The 19,367-nt window shown below is 39.9% G+C and overlaps 2 protein-coding genes across 4 annotated transcripts; one reads left to right on the top strand and one right to left on the bottom strand.

The window, feature by feature from the left end:
• Positions 1 to 1,339: 1,339 nt before the first annotated feature.
• Positions 1,340 to 6,790, bottom strand: LOC112030208 (probable cinnamyl alcohol dehydrogenase 1). 3 transcript variants are annotated; one of them, XM_024062902.2, is made up of 8 exons: positions 6,284 to 6,790; positions 5,960 to 6,177; positions 5,637 to 5,731; positions 4,860 to 4,973; positions 4,551 to 4,781; positions 4,029 to 4,314; positions 3,544 to 3,694; positions 1,340 to 1,606 (listed from the first exon to the last, which is right to left on the bottom strand). In XM_024062902.2, the coding sequence occupies exons 3-8, from the start codon at positions 5,723 to 5,725 to the stop codon at positions 1,506 to 1,508; spliced, it is 972 nt and encodes a 323-aa protein (XP_023918670.1). In that variant the 5' UTR covers positions 5,726 to 5,731; positions 5,960 to 6,177; positions 6,284 to 6,790; the 3' UTR covers positions 1,340 to 1,505. The 3 variants fall into 3 exon arrangements, with proteins under 3 accessions (XP_023918670.1, XP_023918669.1, XP_023918668.1); XM_024062901.2 differs by lacking the exon at positions 1,340 to 1,606 and adding an exon at positions 3,001 to 3,422 and having other exon boundaries at positions 5,880 to 6,177; positions 6,284 to 6,782; XM_024062900.2 differs by lacking the exon at positions 1,340 to 1,606 and adding an exon at positions 3,001 to 3,422 and having other exon boundaries at positions 6,284 to 6,782.
• Positions 6,791 to 8,757: 1,967 nt separating this feature from the next.
• LOC136068937 (uncharacterized) lies at positions 8,758 to 9,990 on the top strand. Its single transcript, XM_065776828.1, has one exon. It carries the CDS (start codon positions 8,758 to 8,760, stop codon positions 9,988 to 9,990), a length of 1,233 nt encoding a protein of 410 aa, XP_065632900.1.
• The last annotated feature ends 9,377 nt before the right edge of the window (positions 9,991 to 19,367 follow it).

Here is a 19,367-nt window from a genome sequence, read left to right as displayed (position 1 = left end):
AAATTTAAACCCTATATTTTTAAATTGGATTATAATGATTTGATTATTATTATTAGATTGTTTAAATTAAAATTGATTATAAGATGCTTGATTTTGGGTAACCTCCATTTAATGGACATGATTTGGGTCTAGTGTCTTGTGCACTAAATTGTCACATGTCCACATCGTATTAAGTTTAGTGCATAGGAAGTACTGAACACTTTAGCATACTTTTTTTCTTAAAAAAAAAAAAAAAAATAGTGTTTGATTGCTTGAAATTAAAATGACTATACATCTGTCAATATAACATTGGTGAGATGGGGAATATCCTCCCACCATATGTCTGTTGCATCTTAATCTTTTGCTTTTGTTTTTTTTTTTTTTTTTTTTTTTTCTTTTCTTTTCTTCTTTCTTTTAAGGGAAAATCTTAAAAATTTTATTGTTTCTTGTGCTATCTTGGCTGCTCTCTCCTGTAAATCTTGCTTTTTCTTTTTTTTTTCTTTTTTTCTTTTTTTTTTTCTTCTTTCTTTTAAGGGAAAATCTTAAAAATTTTATTGTTTCTTGTGCTATCTTGGCTGCTCTCTCCTCTAAATCAAATGATCAAATTAATCGGCAAATAACTCCCCATGATTAGTGTGAACTAGACACTTCTAATTCTGCAAGTGCACGAGGTTAAGAGGCTTAGTGTAAGTACTATGCAGATGTGAGCAATAGCTTCATACTCATACATTCAGCAGTAAATGAAATTCTTTATTTAAAATCATATTCCTATAAGTATTGACAAGTTAGTTATGAATGAATTTCTAATATTAATATTAGAGTAAACATTACTTGCCCAAGAACCAGTAGTCATTATACTTAACAAAATTGTTTAAAGTAGTATTGCGTTGAAGTTGACGTGGAAAATCTTCTCGCAAATCTTGGGTTATGGATTAAAATTTCAGATTACTATTCAACTAATCAAAATAAAGTCAGAAAAGCAAATCTACAAAAGGTCCTTGTCAACCTCAATTCAAACCATAACTTTCTCGAAGCAAAATTGAAAACTTTTCACAAAATTCTATACTGCTTCACTTGGTTTTTTTTGGGTAATTCTATAGTGCTTGGTTTATTGGTTATAGAAACTAGGAAAAATAAACACATATGGATAATAGCTAGGAACAAGTATAAGGACAGGATCTTTCTCTAGGAAACAGAGATAATAAAAAGTTAAAGCAGTGGGAAAAATCAGAACAGGATTTTTGTTTCTTATCAAAACCAAACCACTATAAATTTCAATTGTACCTTCATTCTGTTAACTAGACTATGATAACAGAACTAGCACAAACATGAGAACAATATAATTATAAATAAATAAAATAAAATAAAGCAAAAGAATTTATTTAATGTAAAGAGGAAGTGTAACAATAGACAAAGGAAATATAATGGTAGCTTGCAATCTCACATCACTTACTTGATGATGCTAAATATATCCACTCCAAATTAAAATTTCCTACAAGCAAATTTTGAACTGTAATCGTGAAAATCTAGCATCTACTTTCACAAACATAATACCCCACAAACCAAGATCCATAGGATTTATTTAAACCAAGCAGCCCATTGACTAAGTGATAGCAAGCTGTGTTTCCTGTCAACTATTTCCCCTGGAACTAAAATTTTACAGCCAAAAACGTGAGAATACTCAGTTTGATGAATGAAAGTTAAACAGCTTGGAAAAAAGATGTGACCAAAAAAACAGGAGTCATTAACAAAAATTTAGAATCACAAAAACCACCCTTTGATTTTTATTACTGCCTTGTCTATGAAATGAAATACTCAAAAATACACAAAAGATGTTATCCTCTCTTCTGATTTGTAAACTAAAGAGTTCTCTAAAAGCCAAACATAACAATAAACATCCCAGGTGCACACATTCTGTACACCATCAGGAATTTGTGTTCTGTATTCACATCAAACACGCCTACCATACGCATTGTATATTGTCTTATTAAGTTTCTAACAGGTCATAAAAAATGTCAATATACTCAACAACTGCAAGATCTAGTCTTATCAGTCATCGAATTTCATGGTATTGCCAAGAACCTTGTAGTTGGCGACATTAATGGAGAACCAGGGTTCAAATTGCCACTCCCCCACTTGTTGCCATATTTTTCAAATTGCAATCTTACACTACATATCATATTCAGTATCTATAATTGCACCCATAATCTAACCAATAAATAAGATATCACTTTCTTCAAATCCCTCTAGCCAGATCTACCATGAATAAGATTTCAAATATTACGATGTGCTCAATGGAATATATGTTTTTCAGAGGTAAAAGTAGAAAAAGTAAACGAAACACAAGACCACGGAATCCAGTGGTAATTAGCAGGAGCAATAAGAAGATGAATTTCATCAACACCTTCCCACCAAGCCATGGAAATTAAAAAAGCTTATAACAAAAGTGTTTCAATCCTAGCCCTAGCAGACCAATCACAAAAAATTGAATCGACATTGATGAAGCTAGGACAACTACAAGTCGTTTGAACTAAAAATTGAATGGAGAAAAGATATATGGCTACTCTTTTGGGTTTAAGGGAAATAGAAATATATATAGTTTCTGGATCGAACGGACTAAAGTGGACCGAAATGCTACCTTGGCTCAACAAAAGCATAACAACAATAAATATTATGTTTAAACTTGAAGATATTATATAGATATAGACTGGGTAAAATAGAGTATAAAAAAAAGATGTCTCCTGTTTCATGCTCAAGATACATCATGATTTAATTGGGGGGAAAACAGGGCAGTGACAAACAGAAGAAGAACATTATTAAAAATGTTGTCAAATGTTTGGACTAAGATCAAATTATTATATATCAAGGATAAAATCTTAGTCAACCAAAACATAAAGAGTGTAATTTACATATTACTTTACCACACACACACACACACACACACACACACACACACATATATATATATATATATTGTTCCCACAAGCACCTGCACAAGTGACAGGACTATGATAAAAAGGGTTCACAATTTAAAAGTTCACTCTTCTAATTTTTATTAAACCATTCCTCACAATATTGCTCAACAACTCATTCACTTATTTCAGGCTAGTATGCAAGTAAAACCATTCCTCACAATACCACTCAACAACCTATCAAAGTTTCAACATTTGATTCAATACCTTCAATGTACCTAAAATATGAACATACATATCGTGAAGAGGAATTTTCCTTGTGACTTTAGCAGTATCATTTTAGGGAGTTCTCAATATCAATCACAAACCGATACCTCACGTCTCTCTTTATTAGCCTCTCAAGAGCTTCATTTGCATAGTGAATTGGAATTACTTCTATGTTTGGGTAAATTTTATGAGCATCACAGAAGTTTATCATTTCTTGTGTCAACTTTGTACCACCTGCAATGCTACCAGAAACGGTTTTCATTCCTGTCAAACGATCAATGAATGTTGTTCAATATTATTACACTCAAGCCTAGAAAGGTATCACCAACTAAAAGAGTTCTAAAAATTGCATTTAACTCTTCAAAACTAATAGTTTTCAAAGTACCTATGTTAAGGCTTGCAGGATGGAATTTGACTTCACTTGGGAATGCCACTAGGACCAGAACACCACCAGTTTTCAACAGTGACATGTATGGATCAAATGGGTGATCACCAGCAGCTGTGTCAATTATAAAGTCTAATGACTTAGCCTCGGCCTGTAAATAGCATGCTAACAATCAATACAACAATCCATAAAGACAGGTAATTAATTTCAATATTGATAATGTTAATAAGGCAATAAATTCTCTATAATCAGGATTGGAAAATCAGAGTGAGAATGATGATAAGGTACGATACTGTCACTCGTGGTTCAATTTCTTAAATAATGGCCACAGATTCTGAAACGGATATTGAATTAGGGCCTACTGATGTGGAAAATCATGCCATGCCGCTTGTAAGACTTGTTGTCGTGTGTTTTTTTTAATAAATTCAGCTTGTTCATAAAATTTAAAAAAAAAAATCTTTATAACAAATTTAAAGTAAATCTACCTTCATCTGCTCTTCGTCAGATGAGACCACAAATTTGTCTGCACCAAGCAAAGTTAGAGCTTCCTCTTTCTTGGATATGCTAGTGCTGAGAACAGTCACATTCAACCCAAACGCCTTCCCAAACTTCACTGCCATGTGACCAAGACCTCCAAGTCCAATCACTCCCAGAGATTTACCAGGTTGGTTCATCTTGTGGCGTATCATGGGACTGTACACGGTGATTCCAGCACAAAGCAAAGGAGCTGCTGAAGCCAATGGATAGTCATCAGGCATCCTGAAGCAGTACCTGCAAGACCAAAACTTATATTCTTAATTTGTGAAAAACTTGCCAAATCCCATGAGTATAAAGCTAAAAGGTCACAATTATCACATCAAATTGCCTTCAGCAGAAACATTTATTTAAACCAGGGTTTTGTTTTTGGGTTGGGGGAGGGGGGGTGGTTTGTATTATTATGTAATAGTGAATTTTGCATCTATAGGAAAATGAAGAAAGAGAATACAGTAGCATCAAAGAATACTTACCTATCATGGACAACAATATAGCTGGAATATCCTCCTTTTGTAATAGTACCATCATCATCCACCCAATTAAAGGTTAAAACAGGTATTTTTACGCAATAAACTTCTTCTTCATCGTTACAATACTCACAATCTCTACATGAATTGACATGAGTTCCTACTCCAACGTGGTCACCAACTTTGAAGCGATTAACATTAGAACCGACCTCTTGCACAATGCCAACAATCTCATGTCTGGTGTGCAAATATTACATTTATATCAGTTCATAAAAATCTAAAACTTCTCATAGTATACACAGTTTGTCCACTTACCCAGGCACCAAAGGATACTTTGAATCCCCATGTTCATTCCTGGTCGAAGCTACATCAGCATAACAAATTCCACAGTGTGTAATTTTTATTGAAACATCATCACTCCTTACGGCCCTGATCAGAAAATTTCCCAAGTTAATTCTTGACCAGAACAAACAGCATATAACAATCAAGCAATGCAAATTCAAAAATTATTAATCAGGGTTCTCAAAATCTATAAGAACTCAGGCATAGGATCATTATTGTCAACTAATGATATGGAAAACAACATTTGAAATCCAAGTAGAAATTTTATTCTTTTTCTTAAAAAATGACATCACCTATTTGTCAATTGACAAAAGAGTAGGTTCAATGATTTTGCTACTACCTAGTGCATAGACAAAAAAAGAGATGTTGACTTTAGCACCCCAAAATAAAATTATTCAAGAAAAGTTGAAATGAGAACAAACACTTTGAGGCCTGTTTGGTCGCTCAATAAAATTGGTTGGCTCCTCTCATATTTCTAAACACTTTTTCATGAACAAATCCAATATTTTGAATTGACAATTCAAGATTTACGTACCATCATCAAAAGAAATTTGAAGCGAGGACATTTCATGAAAGTAGAGCTGACTATTTTACAGAAATGGCTTCAATTTCGTTTTATTTTTTTTATAGCCCCCTTCAAGATGATGGATTTGTTTGTTAAAACAATGAATGTCAGTGTTCAAATTCGTTGACAACCAAACTTTTCCTTAATAAACTACGTGTAAACATAGAGGCTTCTTATATATATACCTGCGGTTGAAGCTGTAAGGTGATAAAACGCCAGATGCATCTCTTGCTGCCCATCCAAGGCAATCTTCGTTTGCACTCAAGGAGCTCATTTTTCACTGTTTTAGCATAAAGCAATCAAATATCAGCTTATAATAAAATCAAGAAATTGACTTTCTATCATAAGACAAAATTGTGAGTATTGGCAACTTATATTTACTTCAAAAGAGAGAACAAAATAAAATAAGAGCCAAAGGCTGTGTATACCATATATATCATAAAAAGGCACTGTCTGACAGATTTCAGATTGAAACACATGAATTGCTATTCAGTTTGTGTTGGCTTACCAGACACAGAGAGAGAGAGAGAATATTACTCCAGTCCAAAGATCCAAACCAAGTAAGACGACTTTTAATAGGTTTGATAGTATCACTACGTATTAGCACGCGGATTCAAAGTCTTGCAAAAGTCTACTATAAGTAGGTAGACAAGATGATTTCACAGAACTTTATCTTACACCCGACTACATTCGATCATTTGTTCAGTAACCCATTTACCAATCACCCTGTATAAAATTAAGAAAGAAGTCATTAGTCCTCTCGTAGAGTATAGTTACAAAATTAGTCAAATAATATATCTAATGGTCAAAAATAAAACCACGTCAACCCCACTTTATTTATCACCCATTCTCCTCTGTTTTGTCTCAAACTTCCTCTCTCAGCAACATCACCGCTGCCAAATCGAAGATCTACATTAATGTTGGAGCGAACGGTCTTTGTAGAGGAGATCGAAGGAAGAAGGGATTCTGACGGAGGAGGAAGGACGGTTGCTGCTGCAGCTTGCGTCTGAGTCTCGCGATTGGTTGAATTGACGGAACTGCCATTTTTTCCCCCTAAAAAATGGTGGTCCAAAACAACCAGATCTGCCATTTCTTCGGGATCTCACTATGGACTTCGTTCTTCACAGCGCAGCTCCACAGTGTACTAGATGACATCTTTACTTTGTGATTTTGGTCTAAGAGAAAAGATGAACAAGAGATTTCAAGGAGAGAGAGAGAGAGAGAGAGAGAGAGAGAGAGACTGGGTTCTGCAAAATATTGTTTGGGCGAGAGACAAGCTTTTCTTTTCTTCTTTTTTTGTTTTCAAAGGCAGTGTAGATACTTCTCATTTTTCAAAGGCACGGTCAGATCAGATGCTCAAATGCCTAACAGTTAGCCACCTTTAAAATTGTTCCGTTCCTTTCAATGGTTGATAAATAGTTAAAATATTATCATGGTATAAATCATGGCTTTCAAAGATACTGTTATGTTGACTAATGTACAAATTTATTAAAATATTATAAATGAGAAGAAAATATATATGATTTGGAATGCCTAACAGCTAGCCACCTTTAAAATTGTACCGTCCCTTTCAATAGTTTTTTTTTTTTTTTTTTTGAGGGAGTTTTCAATAGTTGATAAATAGTTAAAATATTTTAATGGTATAAATCATGGCTTTCAAAGATACTGTTATGTTCACTAACGTACAAATTTATTAAAATATTACAAATTGTGGGGCCTGTTATTTAAAAGGGTGTAGGAATTCTCAGAAGTCGGCTCAGGGCCCAACGGTCCAATTCGAGGACGCTTAGTTATCCGAGGATAGTGTAAAAGAATTATTGAGAGGATAATATAGGAGAAAAGGATGGATATCGTGTATAGTGGCATGACACACGTCCGAGGACATCAAAGTCCGAGGTGAACGTAACTTTCATTTTATTTAGGAGACTCTGCAAAGTTGTATCTGAACTGAAAATTGAGTATAAACCTAAGGAGGAGTCGGGGAAGGTAGCAAATATCTTCCAAGGCTATCACCTCCACATTAAATGCTTTCCAGCTAACTAAGCAGCTTTATGGCCACTGAGCAAAGGTTCCGGTAAGTGCTGGATGGAACAGAAAGGAGTTCCCAAGATGAGAACTACACGTGTACGATGGAAATGGAGAAAAGAACGGAGTATATAACATGGAAACGGATGATATTGATGGAAGGAGAAAAAAGAAAGAACAGATATTCCATGCATAAGAGAGGCTCACTAAAACCTAGCCGAGGAGAATTTTTCTCATACGATCAGCCTTACATATCCCTTATTAATCAGCGAATATAACCTTTCCTGTCGAACAGAACTAGTTCTTGTACCCATGCTCTAAAAATTTATTGTTTGGGCTTGTTGGGCTGAAAACTCATGCATACTCTGGGTCCAATCCAATTTGAGGCCTTACAATTGGCACCGTCTGTGGGAAGAACTTGATCTGTTGAGAAGGAAAGGCAAGCGTGATACTCGCGATGGAAGGAGGAGTACCGCAGCAACCATTGACGGGCCCGCAACAGGTGGATGCTAATCAGCACCGGGCAGAGTCTAGGGGCTCTCAGCACAGTAATCCATTGGTAGCCCACGAACACAGGGGGGATCGTGAGGGAAGTACACAAACAATTAATACAGATAGAAGTCGCTCTCGGGGGAAAGGCCATGTTTCCCCTGTAAAGGGCGAAGGAAATATGCAGCATGAGATTGACAAGTTGAAGAGGGAGTTGCGACATGAGCGACAGAGGCGTGAGGCTCATAACTCTGGGCACTCCTCTGAGGAGTCGGATGACACCAGTTATAGGCGAAGGTCGAGAACTCCACCCAGCAAATCTTTTTCGTGTGAGGAGGAGTACCATCATGGGCGAAGGAATAAGAGTCCGCCTCACCAGGGTCAGGGGAATGACGCCTTGAACAAAGCTTTGAGTCAGGTCTCTAAGTCGCCCTTCACTCGACGTATTGAGGACGCTAGTCTTCCCCGGCGATTCCACCAGCCTGTGTTCACCATTTATAATGGTCGAACAGACCCAGTAGAATATGTTAGCCACTACAATCAAAGAATGGCTATTCATGCCAGGGATGAGGCCTTAATGTGCAAGGTTTTCCCATCTAGCTTGGGTCCAGTGGCAATGAGATGGTTTAATGGCCTAAGAACTAATACTATTGACTCTTTTGAGAAGCTCACCCAGGCTTTTGGTGCCCGTTTCATTACATGTAGGAGGGTTGTTCAACCCCTGGGATCGCTACTATCCAGTCTATGCGGGAGGGGGAAACCCTGAAAGCCTACTCGGACAGATATTGGGAAATGTTCAACGAGATAGATGAAGCTCACGATGACGTGGCTATGAACACTTTTAAGGAAGGTCTTCCAACCGAGCACCGTCTGAGGAAGTCTCTGACTGGCAAGCCTGCTACTAGTGTGCGTCAACTTATGGATCGAATAGACAAATATAGAAAAGTAGATGAGGATCAGATGCAGGGCAGAGGAAAGTCTAAGGCAGTAACTCAGGAGAGGAGGGATTTCAGGCCAGACCGGTATAATAACAACCGACCTCGGAGGGACTTTGGGGGGCAATCAGGACCTGCCAACTCCCAGGCGGTTAGTGCCGTGTTCCGAGAACCAGTGCAGCAAGTTCTGGAGAAGATAAAGGACGAGCCGTTCTTTAGGTGGCCCAATAAGATGGCGGGGGATCCTGCGAAGCGTAATCGGAACCTTTATTGCCAGTACCATCAAGACCATGGACATATCACCGAAGATTGTAAAAATCTGTGGGACCACTTAGAACAGTTGGTGCAAGAGGGGAAGTTGACCCAACTTCTGCATCACTCCGGCGGCCGAGGAGGCTACGTAGGCTCGGCGTTTCAGGGGGATGCTTCGAGGGGACCCCCTTTGGGCACGATAAACGTTATATTTGCTGCCCCAGGGAGAACTGGGTCTTGCCCTTCCCAGGTAATGTTTGTGTCTCAGTGCTCGGAGGAGGGCTCCAGTTCGAGGCCGAAAAGAGCCAGACCGGGCACCTCGTTGGTGTTAGGCTTCTCAGAAGAGGATAAGAGAGGAACCATACAACCGCATGATGATGCTTTGGTGGTTACGATTAGGATCGGAAGGTATGACGTGAGAAGAGTGATGGTTGATGATGTAAGTGCCGCCGAGGTGATGTACCCTGATTTATTCAGGGGGCTGAATTTGAAACCTGAAGATCTGACAACATACAGTTCCCCGCTGGTGGGCTTCGAGGGCAAATCAGTCGCTCCGTTGGGGATGGTTAGATTACCTGTGCAGACTGGTTCAGATATGGCGGAGGTGGATTTTATTGTGATTGATGCTTTTTCTCCGTATACGGCTATTTTGGGCAGACCTTGGTTTCATGCTTTGGGGGCCGTTTCTTCCACTCTTCATCAGAAAGTGAAGTATCCCTCGGGAGGCGAGGTTTCAGAAATTTTGGGAAATCAGACCATGGCTAGGCAGTGCATGACAATGGCCATTCAACATCGGCCAGAGACAAGTACTTCAACTGCAGCCGAGGATGATTTATAGCAATTAAGGATTCAGGGAGCCCAGTTCGGCGCTTCCGCAGAGGAAATGAGGTGTGAAGATTTGGAAAGGGTGAGCGTTGGTGATGATCCAGAGAAGTACTTTCAGGTCGGGGCTCAGTTGCCTTTGCCAGAGAAAGAGCAGTTGGTTAAGGTTCTTAGGAGAAACGTTGATGTGTTTGTATGGAGTGCCTATGAAGCCCCGGGAGTGGATCCGGAGTTCATTTGTCATCATCTGAACGTCAATCCCCCGTGTATTCCAAAGAAACAACCACCTCGGCGTCCGTCCAGGGTACACGTCGAGGCCATTAAAGACGAGGTGACCAAGTTAAAGCAAGCTGGGGCTATCAAGGAGGTATTTTACCCTCAGTGGTTGGCCAATACAGTCGTAGTGAAAAAGAAAAATGAAAAATGGCGTGTGTGTGTGTGTGTGTTGATTTTACGGACCTCAACAGAGCGTGCCCAAAGGACTCTTTTCCGATGCCCCATATAGATCAGTTGGTGGATGCAACAGCAGGTCATCCTCGGATGAGTTTCCTAGACGCCTTTCAAGGCTACCATCAAATCCCACTGGCATTGTGCAACTAGGAGAAGACCGCTTTTCTCACTCCCACTGGAAATTATCACTATAAGGTAATGCCCTTTGGTCTGAAGAACGCGGGGTCTACCTACCAAAGAATGATGACGAAAATGTTTGAGCCGCAGTTGGGTAGAAACATTGAGATTTATATGGATGATATGGTCGTAAAGAGTAAGGTAGTGGCCGAGCACGTGACGGACCTTAACCACACTTTTGAGATTTTAAGAAGGCATAAATTGCGGCTGAACGCATCCAAATGCTCATTTGGAGTAAGTTCAGGTAAGTTCCTGGGTTACATGGTGACTCATAGGGGAATTGAGGTCAACCCTGATCAAATTAAGGCCATAGCTAACTTGCAACCACCTCGGAATCCCAAGGAGGTCCAGAGGCTGATCGGGATGACCGCCGCATTGAATAGATTCATATCTAGGTCGGCGGATAGGTGCAGGCCTTTTTTCTTGCTGCTCCACAAGTGGAAAGGATACGAATGGATTGAGGAGTGTGCCTTAGCATTTCAGCAGCTGAAGGAGTATCTATCTCGGCCACCCATCATGTCTAGCCCCGGGGTAGACGAGGTTCTTTTTTCCTACCTAGTGATCACCACTTATGCGATTAGTTTTGTTCTGATACGAGTGGACAATGGAGTACAGCGGCCGGTCTACTATGTGAGTAAGTCTCTTCACGAGGCCGAAATACGCTACCTGCCATTGGAAAAGGCCATTTTAGCAGTGGTGCATGCTACCAGAAAACTTTCCCATTATTTTCAGGCGCATACAGTGGTTGTCCTGACTCAATATCCGATCAAAGCAGTACTTCGAAGTGCAGACTATACTGGTAGGATTGCCAAGTGGGGCACAATTTTGGGGGCTTTTGATGTCAAGTATATGCCCCGTACTTCCGTGAAGGGTCAAGTGCTCGCCGATCTAGTGGCCAAGTTTACTGAAGGTCCTGAAGAAATAGAGACAAGCCCAGGTGGCATGGATGAAAAATCGGTTGGCATCATCTCTGCGTAACCTATTTCATCCTGGACGGTGTATGTGGATGGGGCAGCAAATTAGCGGGGGTCTGGAGTGGGACTTGTACTGATTTCTCCTGAGGAAGTCATCATTGAGAAGTCTCTAAGGCTAGGATTCTCAGCTACTAATAACGAGGCAGAATATGAAGCTTTACTAATAGGGATGGCAATGGTCAATAAGCTGGGTGAAAAAATTGTGGAAATCTTCTCGGACTCGGGGCTTGTTGTGGGCCAGGTCAGAGGGGAACTGGAGGCTCGAGATACAAGAATGCAGGAATACTTGAGCCAGGTTAGGCGTATGCAAGCCAATTTTGAATTCTTTAAAATAACCCATGTCCCTAGGAGTGGAAATGCCCATGCGGACTCTTTAGCTACTCTTGCCACCTCCTCGGCTCAAAACTTACCTCGGATGATCATGGTCGAGGACTTGGGCACACCTACCCAAATAACAACGGAAACGTTACAGGTCAACCAAATCAGTTCAGCGCGTAGTTTGATGGATCCTATAATACTATTCCTTGAGAAGGACATACTGCCCGAGGACAAGTCAGAGGCAGAAAAGATACGGAGGAAGGCTCCCCATTTTTGGCTATCCGAGGATAAGAAGTTGTACAAACGCTCTTACTCTGGACCTTATCTGCTCTGTGTACGCCCTGAAGCGTCGAAGGATCTTCTAGAAGAGCTACATGAAGGAAGTTGTGGTAGTCACACTGGAAGAAGGTCTTTGTCTCACAGGGCAATTACCCAAGGGTACTGGTGGCCAGGCATGCAAAAGGAAGCGCAGGAGTATGTAAGGAAATGTGATCAATGCCAAAGGTTCGCGCTAAATACTCATCATCCTGGAGGAGTTCTCAATCCTCTTTCTAGTCCTTGGCCTTTCGCTCAGTGGGGCTTGGATATCGTTGGCCCTTTCCCTAGAGCAGTAGGAAATAAGAAGTACCTGCTAATTGGCACGGATTATTTCACGAAGGGGTTGAAGCTGAGCCTCTGGCTAACATCAGGGATGTGGACGTCAAAAGATTCCTATTAAGGAATATCATTACTCGATTTGGGGTTTCTCAAACTCTCATCTCAGACAACGGTCTACAATTTGACAGCAAGGCTTTTAGAAGGTATTGTTCTGACTTGGGGATAAAAAATAGGTATTCTACCCTAGCATATCCACAGGGAAATGGACAGGCCGAGGCTGTCAACAAAGACATAGTGAGTGGACTTAAGAAAAGGCTGGATGATGCAAAGGGAAGATGGGTGGAAGAGCTTCCGCATGTTCTCTGGGCGTATAAAACAACGCCCCGACGATCAACAGGGGAGACTCCATTCTCAATGACGTATGGAGCTGAGGTCGTGATCCCTATTGAAACGGGCTTTCCAACACTGAGAACTAGTAATTTCACCCCAGATGAAAATGATGAGCTGTTGAGGAAAAGTTTAGACTTGATAGATGAGCGACGAGAGAAAGCTATGGTTCAATTAGTGTACTACCAGCACAAGCTGAAGCAGAGCTATGATGCAAATGTCAAACTAAGGCCATTAGCTCTAGGAGACTTGGTGTTGAGGAAGGTCTTGGGAAATACCAAGAACCCAGCCTGGGGAAAGTTGGGGCCCAATTGGGAGGGGCCATATCGTATTACATCTGTAGCAGGAATAGGGGCTTACTATTTAGAAGATTTAGATGAAAAAACTATACTCTATCCCTGGAATGTAAGCAACCTGAAAAGGTATTATTATTAACAAGTTGTACTTTACTTTCCTTTATAATTTATCCTGCTCATGCAATATATGTTTCTAAAATAAATGGAAGTATTAAACAGAAGCTAAGTCATGTCAGGTCCTCGGACCACAACTTAGTAGAAATTAGTACACTATAAATGAAAGTATTAAACAGAAGCTAAGTCATGTCAGGTCCTCGGACCACAACTTAGTGGAAATTAGTACACTATAAATGGAAGTATTAAACAGAAGCTAAGTCATGTCAGGTCCTCGGACCACAACTTAGTGGAAATTAGTACACTATAAATGGGAGTGTTAAACAGAAGCTAAGTCATGTCAGGTCCTCGGACCACAACTTAGTGGAAATTAGTACACTATCAACGGAAGTATTAAACAGAAGCTAAGTCATGTCAGGTCCTCGGATCACAACTTAGTGGAAATTAGTACACTATAAATAGAAGTGTTAAACCGAAACTAAGCTATATTAGGTCCTCGGTATTACTTTTGGGTTAAGGTATAACGAACTATTTATGCATCAAACTCAGTTGGAATCTATGTCTTCTAAAAGGGGTTCGTGTGACTAGAGATACATATCGAAGTAAATACTATGAGCATCACTTAAAGCGTTTCAAGGGGGTCAATACCTCTCTGGATGAAATGTAAAAGTGCTATCCTAAGTACGTATACCTTTTTATTGAATACTACAGGAAGCCTTTATAAGGCCGTGGAGGTCACTATTATAGCTTGTTTTGAGTTCTCAATGATTGTGTATAAAGTTATGATTCTTCCCTATAATGTCAACTTTCATCCTTTTACAGTCCGAGATCATAAGAAAAGTAGATAAATAAGCGTAAGTAATGAAGAGCAGTCATACAGGAAATTATATAAGTGATAAACGAAACCCTAATATCTCTTATAAGTTTTCAAAAAGAAGTACACATTGCAACCAGGAACATCCTTAAAAGGATTTAAAAAAAAAAAGGGGGGGGGGGGAATGAAATGAAAAGGACACTAAAAGGAATTTGATTTCAAGTAATTATTTGGTTAACTTTATTTGGAGCTTGGGTGGAGGGGCCTTGCCAGCTGCCTTAGGAGGAACGTCCTTTTCCTGCGCCTTAGGAGCTTCTCCAACAGGCAGGGTGGTTGAGGCTAAGGCCTGTTCAAAAGTTGGAGAGGCCGCTCCTTTTTTGGGCCCTTCTACTTCTTTAGCCGAGGACAGATCCTTTGCTTTTTCAGGCATTTGTGGCTGCTCTTACTGATTGAGCGAGGGAAAAGCCTGAGTTTGAACTTCCTTAGGTGGCTCAGCAGCTGTAGAGGATGCCTCCCCTTGTGGAGTAGAGGGAGTGGAGGCCCGAATAGCTGGGGGGAGATAAACATTTTCAGGTTTCCTTAACTCTGATGAGGATTCAACCCCAGCTTGGTTGAGAGCCTCTTGCCAGGTCAAGGAACAGTACTCCTGGCACACAACGGGCACCTCAGCTCGGAAAGTGTCCTCTGTCTCAGCAACGCCCACATCGTAACCACGCTGCTCAGCGACGTCTCATTCTTTTTCGGCCTCAGCTTTGGCTTTTTCAGCCTGATTTCTGAGCTTCTGGACTTCCTCCAGTTGTTTCTGCAGAGAGCTAGCACCTGTTCCTTAGAGGTTACTAGCTGGGCATTGGCGTCACGCAGAAGCTGCCTTTGGTCCTCGGCCTATCTTTGGAACCCCTCCAGAGCTGAGTCAGCACTCTTCCGACCACTTTCTTCGGCAGTTAACCTCTTCTTCAGTTGCACGATGTTTTGCTCAGAAGCATTGAGGGTGCGCACAGCTGCTATCCTTTTCTTCCTCTCCTCGTCTATTTGCTGGTGGCAGGATTCAGCTATCTCCTCCAGCCTGAAGGTGGCTTGAACGACCTAGAGTAAAAGGAATTAAAAATACATAACAGAAAAATGTGTATGATAACAGAAAATAAAAATATAACGATAAAAGCGTCATACCATGCCCAAATATCTTTTGGTATTTTGAAAGACCTCGTTTCTCTTGATTGCTCTCAACTCAGCCATGTCCCTGGGAAGAAGAAGTGTCTCCTCTAATGCTGAGGCGACTCGGCACCCAAGTCTGTCACTAAAGTCCCTAATTGAAGCATCCTCCCTCAGAGGCTTCTCATCGAGCATAGGGGCTGGGAGCCAGGCCCCAGGTTCCGAGGACTGAGTGGTTGTCTTATCCACCCTTCGCTGTGACCCATGGCTTGTTTTCTACTGCTTAGCAGCTCTTTGGTCCTCATCTTCATGGGTAGGGTGAGGCCTCCCTGCGTCCGTCACTTCTTTACCCTTTGGTTCTCTCCTCCTCTTTGGATCGCTGGGCTCGGTCACAGTTGGTTGGGGTGACTAAGGATGTAGAGGAGGAAAAGGTAGGGGGTTGGTCTGAACTTACTTTTTCACCACCCTGCCAGGCTGGCCCTCGATTACGTCTTTCAAGCCCCTCTAGCTTCTCCTTTGGATACCCATTTTCTCAGAGGTCACCTCGGGAGATTGGGGTTGGTTGAAAACTTCGAATTCGTCGGCAGAATCAGACAACTCTACAAGTCCTTCCGAAGTTTCTTCTTCTTCTTCTTCTTCTTCCCTTTCTTCTGCCTCTTTTTCTCTTTCTTCTTCTCCCTCTCTCACTTTTTGGGGAACGGAGCGTGATGATGAAGCTCCTGTAGAGGGAATGGCCTTAGGCGATGGTTCAGTGAAGGGTACACCTTCAGGAATGGGAGTGCCCTCAGGAACGATGAATCCCTCAAAGGCTGCACTGATACGGTGGAGCCGAGGGTCTTTTGCCTTTATCACATACTTAGGAACCTGAAAGGCTTTTGAAACGGGGTCGTACTTTAGTATTAAATGTGCTGCTCTTAATTGGCCGTCGGAGGGATTCACATACACCTCGGATCGTAGGATTCTGTCTAAGCTCTCCCTATTGATCAGCCTGAAATTACGTTTAGTGGCGCGCTTGTCTGCAAAATCATTAAAACATGAGAGGAAATTTTTGTCAGAAATAAAAATAGCTTCAATTAAAAATTTAATCTGACTTATAAGGGGTGTACATCCTAGGAACCCCACCTGGTTGTCCCTCTTCCGTCGGACAAGGCAAACCATCATGCCACTCCCCGAAGAAAATAAGGAAATCGTCTTTGAAACCCTTGTTTGAGGTAGGGAGGCACTGGATCAATCTTACTGCAGGGTACCTAGACTTAAGGTAATATCCCTGATCCTTCAAGTGATTGAGGTTATATACCCAGTTCACATCGTGATGGGTCAAACCTAAACTGTACGAGGCATTTGGAGCCTCTATACTCCCAAGCACCCTGAACATATTCGAGGCGCACTGTGTGGGAGATAATCTGAAAAACCTGAGGTAACTTCTAGTCAGACTACCCATTGGGATAGTCATCCCTCCCTCGATAAAAGCTATCATAGGGATGACTACTTCCCCCGTTTTTCTATTGTGTAACCAAGTTTGTGGGGAAGCGTATCTCATACCCACTGTTGGGGGAATCCTATACTTAGCCCTAAATGATTCTATTTGCTCCTCGGAATCAACTAGATACTTAAACCTACCCATTTTCTAACAGTAGTAAAGAAAAACTGACGCAGAAGATGGAAAACTAGGGAGGGTTAAGGAAACTTACAGGTTTGGAAAATAAGCTCCTCGGACGAGCTCCTAGTATTTATGAGAGCGTGGAGTAATGAGAGAGAGACAGATTCAATGAATATGTGCTGAGACGGTGTAATTTGTAACTGAAGAGAGATTTGATTTGAAAGGCACTTTATAAGGGCACAGAAATTGGGAGCGAGAAAAATCCCGCCCATAAATGCAAAGGATCCCCCACCGTTAGATTTGCATCAAGTCGTTGAACGTGTGGGACAACAAAGCAGTCATCGTTTAATAATGGCGTGCTCTTGACGCCGAAACGTCAGGAGCATGCCTTGGGCAAGCAAAAGGACGTTCTGAAAGCAGGGAAAGTCTACGAAATAAATGAGGGCAGGATATCAAAATCTCCCTTTTTCTCGAGGTAACAAAAAGCGAGATTTTAAGGGGTTATTGTGGGGCCTGTTATTTAAAAGGGTATAGGAATTCTCAGAAGTGGGCTCAGGGCCCAACGGCCCAATCCGAGGACGCTTAGTTATCTGAGGATAGTGTAAAAGAATTATTGAGGGGATAATATATGAGAAAGGGATGGATATCGTGTATAGTGGCATGACACACGTCCGAGGACATCAAAGTCCAAGGTGAACGTAACTTTCATTTTATTTAGGAACTCTGCAAAGTTGTATCTGAACTGGAAATTGAGTATAAACCTAAGGAGGAGTCGGGGAAGGTAGCAAATATCTTCTAAGGCTATCACCTCCACATTAAATGCTTTCTAGCTAACCCTCTGGCCGCATTAATGTGGAGATGATACCTGAACAGTAACTAAGCAACTTTATGGCCACTGAGCAAAGGTTCCGGTAAGTGCTGGATGGGACAGAAAGGAGTTCCCAAGATGAGAACTACACGTGTACGATGGAAATGGAGAAAAGAACGGAGTATATAACATGGAAACGGATGATATTGATGGAAGGAGAAAAAAGAAAGAACAGATATTCCATGCATAAGAGAGGCTCACTAAAACCTAGCCGAGGAGAATTTTTCTCATACTATCAGCCTTACATATCCCTTATTAATCAGTGAATATAACCTTTCCTGTCGAACAGAACTAGTTCTTGTACCCATGCTCTAAAAATTTATTGTTTGGGCTTGTTGGGCTGAAAACTCATGTATACTTTGGATCCAATCCAATTTGAGGCCTTACACAAATGATAAGAAAATATTTATTTAAAATTCATATTAAAGTGTAAAAAATACATTTTATTTTTAGTAGTCTCGAAATACTTGAATTTTTTTTTAATGTTTAGTCAAGATTATTAATTTTTATTAATTTCATATTAATTAATTATTATGTCATCACGGTTCGATCTCGATTTAATCTCAAAAACCTTAAACTTCTCCTTTTTACAGTTCAATAAACAGTTCGAGTCTGAAAACCTTAATAATTAGCAGCGCTTTAGCTCAAAACTCAAAACAAAAAATAATATTTTAATATAGAGTATTAAAAAAATGAATTTTAGCGTGCATTTGGGAAGTAATGAAAATTATCAATTATTTCACTATTTAACTTATTTTTACTATTATTCATGACCCCACAATATTATTTTAACTAACTTTTACCTCTATCTATAGTACTTTCAGTAATAAGTTTTCAGTTTTTGCAAAATAAGCTATATCCAAATAAAGCCTTAATGTATTGATGATTGTGATTATTGGTTATTGTGTTAAATATATTATTTTATTGTATTATTTATATTATTTAATGTATTGAATATTAATATAAAACCTATACTGTAGGGTGTATTATAAAGTGAGTTGTTAAAATAGATGAATAGTGTTTTGAGTTATTAAAAGCTATAAATTTTTTAAATGCTTTCCTGTGAATGCTCTAAGTCAATTTTCTCTAGTTGATAAACCATATCAAAAAAAATTTAACACCACTTTTATAAGAAATATAAAAATTTGTTAAAAAATTATTTTTTTTATCATTTTTCCATAAAATATTTCTAAAAATAGTTTTTTTTTTTTTTTTTTAGAAAATTTGAAATCAATACTTGGAGCATTTTTTAACATTTTTCATTTAAAATATATATGATCTTGCCACTGCCACAGGAGTGAGTCTTTTTGATAATCTGCAATAAAATTAAACCTGAAGATGACAAGAAAGGTAATCCACCTTACAAATAGACTCAATAACAAGAGGGAGATTACCATTATTGAAATAAAAGGCTGAAAGGAGATTAGAGAGAATTTGGCAGTTTCATGTGCTACTGCATTGTCCAATCTCTGAACCCAACTAAACTTAGCAGAACAAAAACAAAGGGAAAGACTACGGATGAGTGAGTCTAGTATGTACTACAATCATTTCTACAATGTCGCCACAAACTTGTTTATGGGACGACTTGTGAGTACTAAAAAAAAAAACATATAAGAAGCTAGGACAAAATCGTGAGATATAGTTTCAAC

The sequence above is a fragment of the Quercus suber genome, unplaced genomic scaffold (genome assembly GCF_002906115.3).
Source record: "Quercus suber isolate HL8 unplaced genomic scaffold, Cork oak 2.0 scaffold_143, whole genome shotgun sequence".
Taxonomy (NCBI): Eukaryota; Viridiplantae; Streptophyta; class Magnoliopsida; order Fagales; family Fagaceae; genus Quercus; species Quercus suber.
The sequence above is the reverse complement of the archived record's forward strand: the minus strand, read 5'-3'. Positions and strand labels throughout refer to the sequence as shown.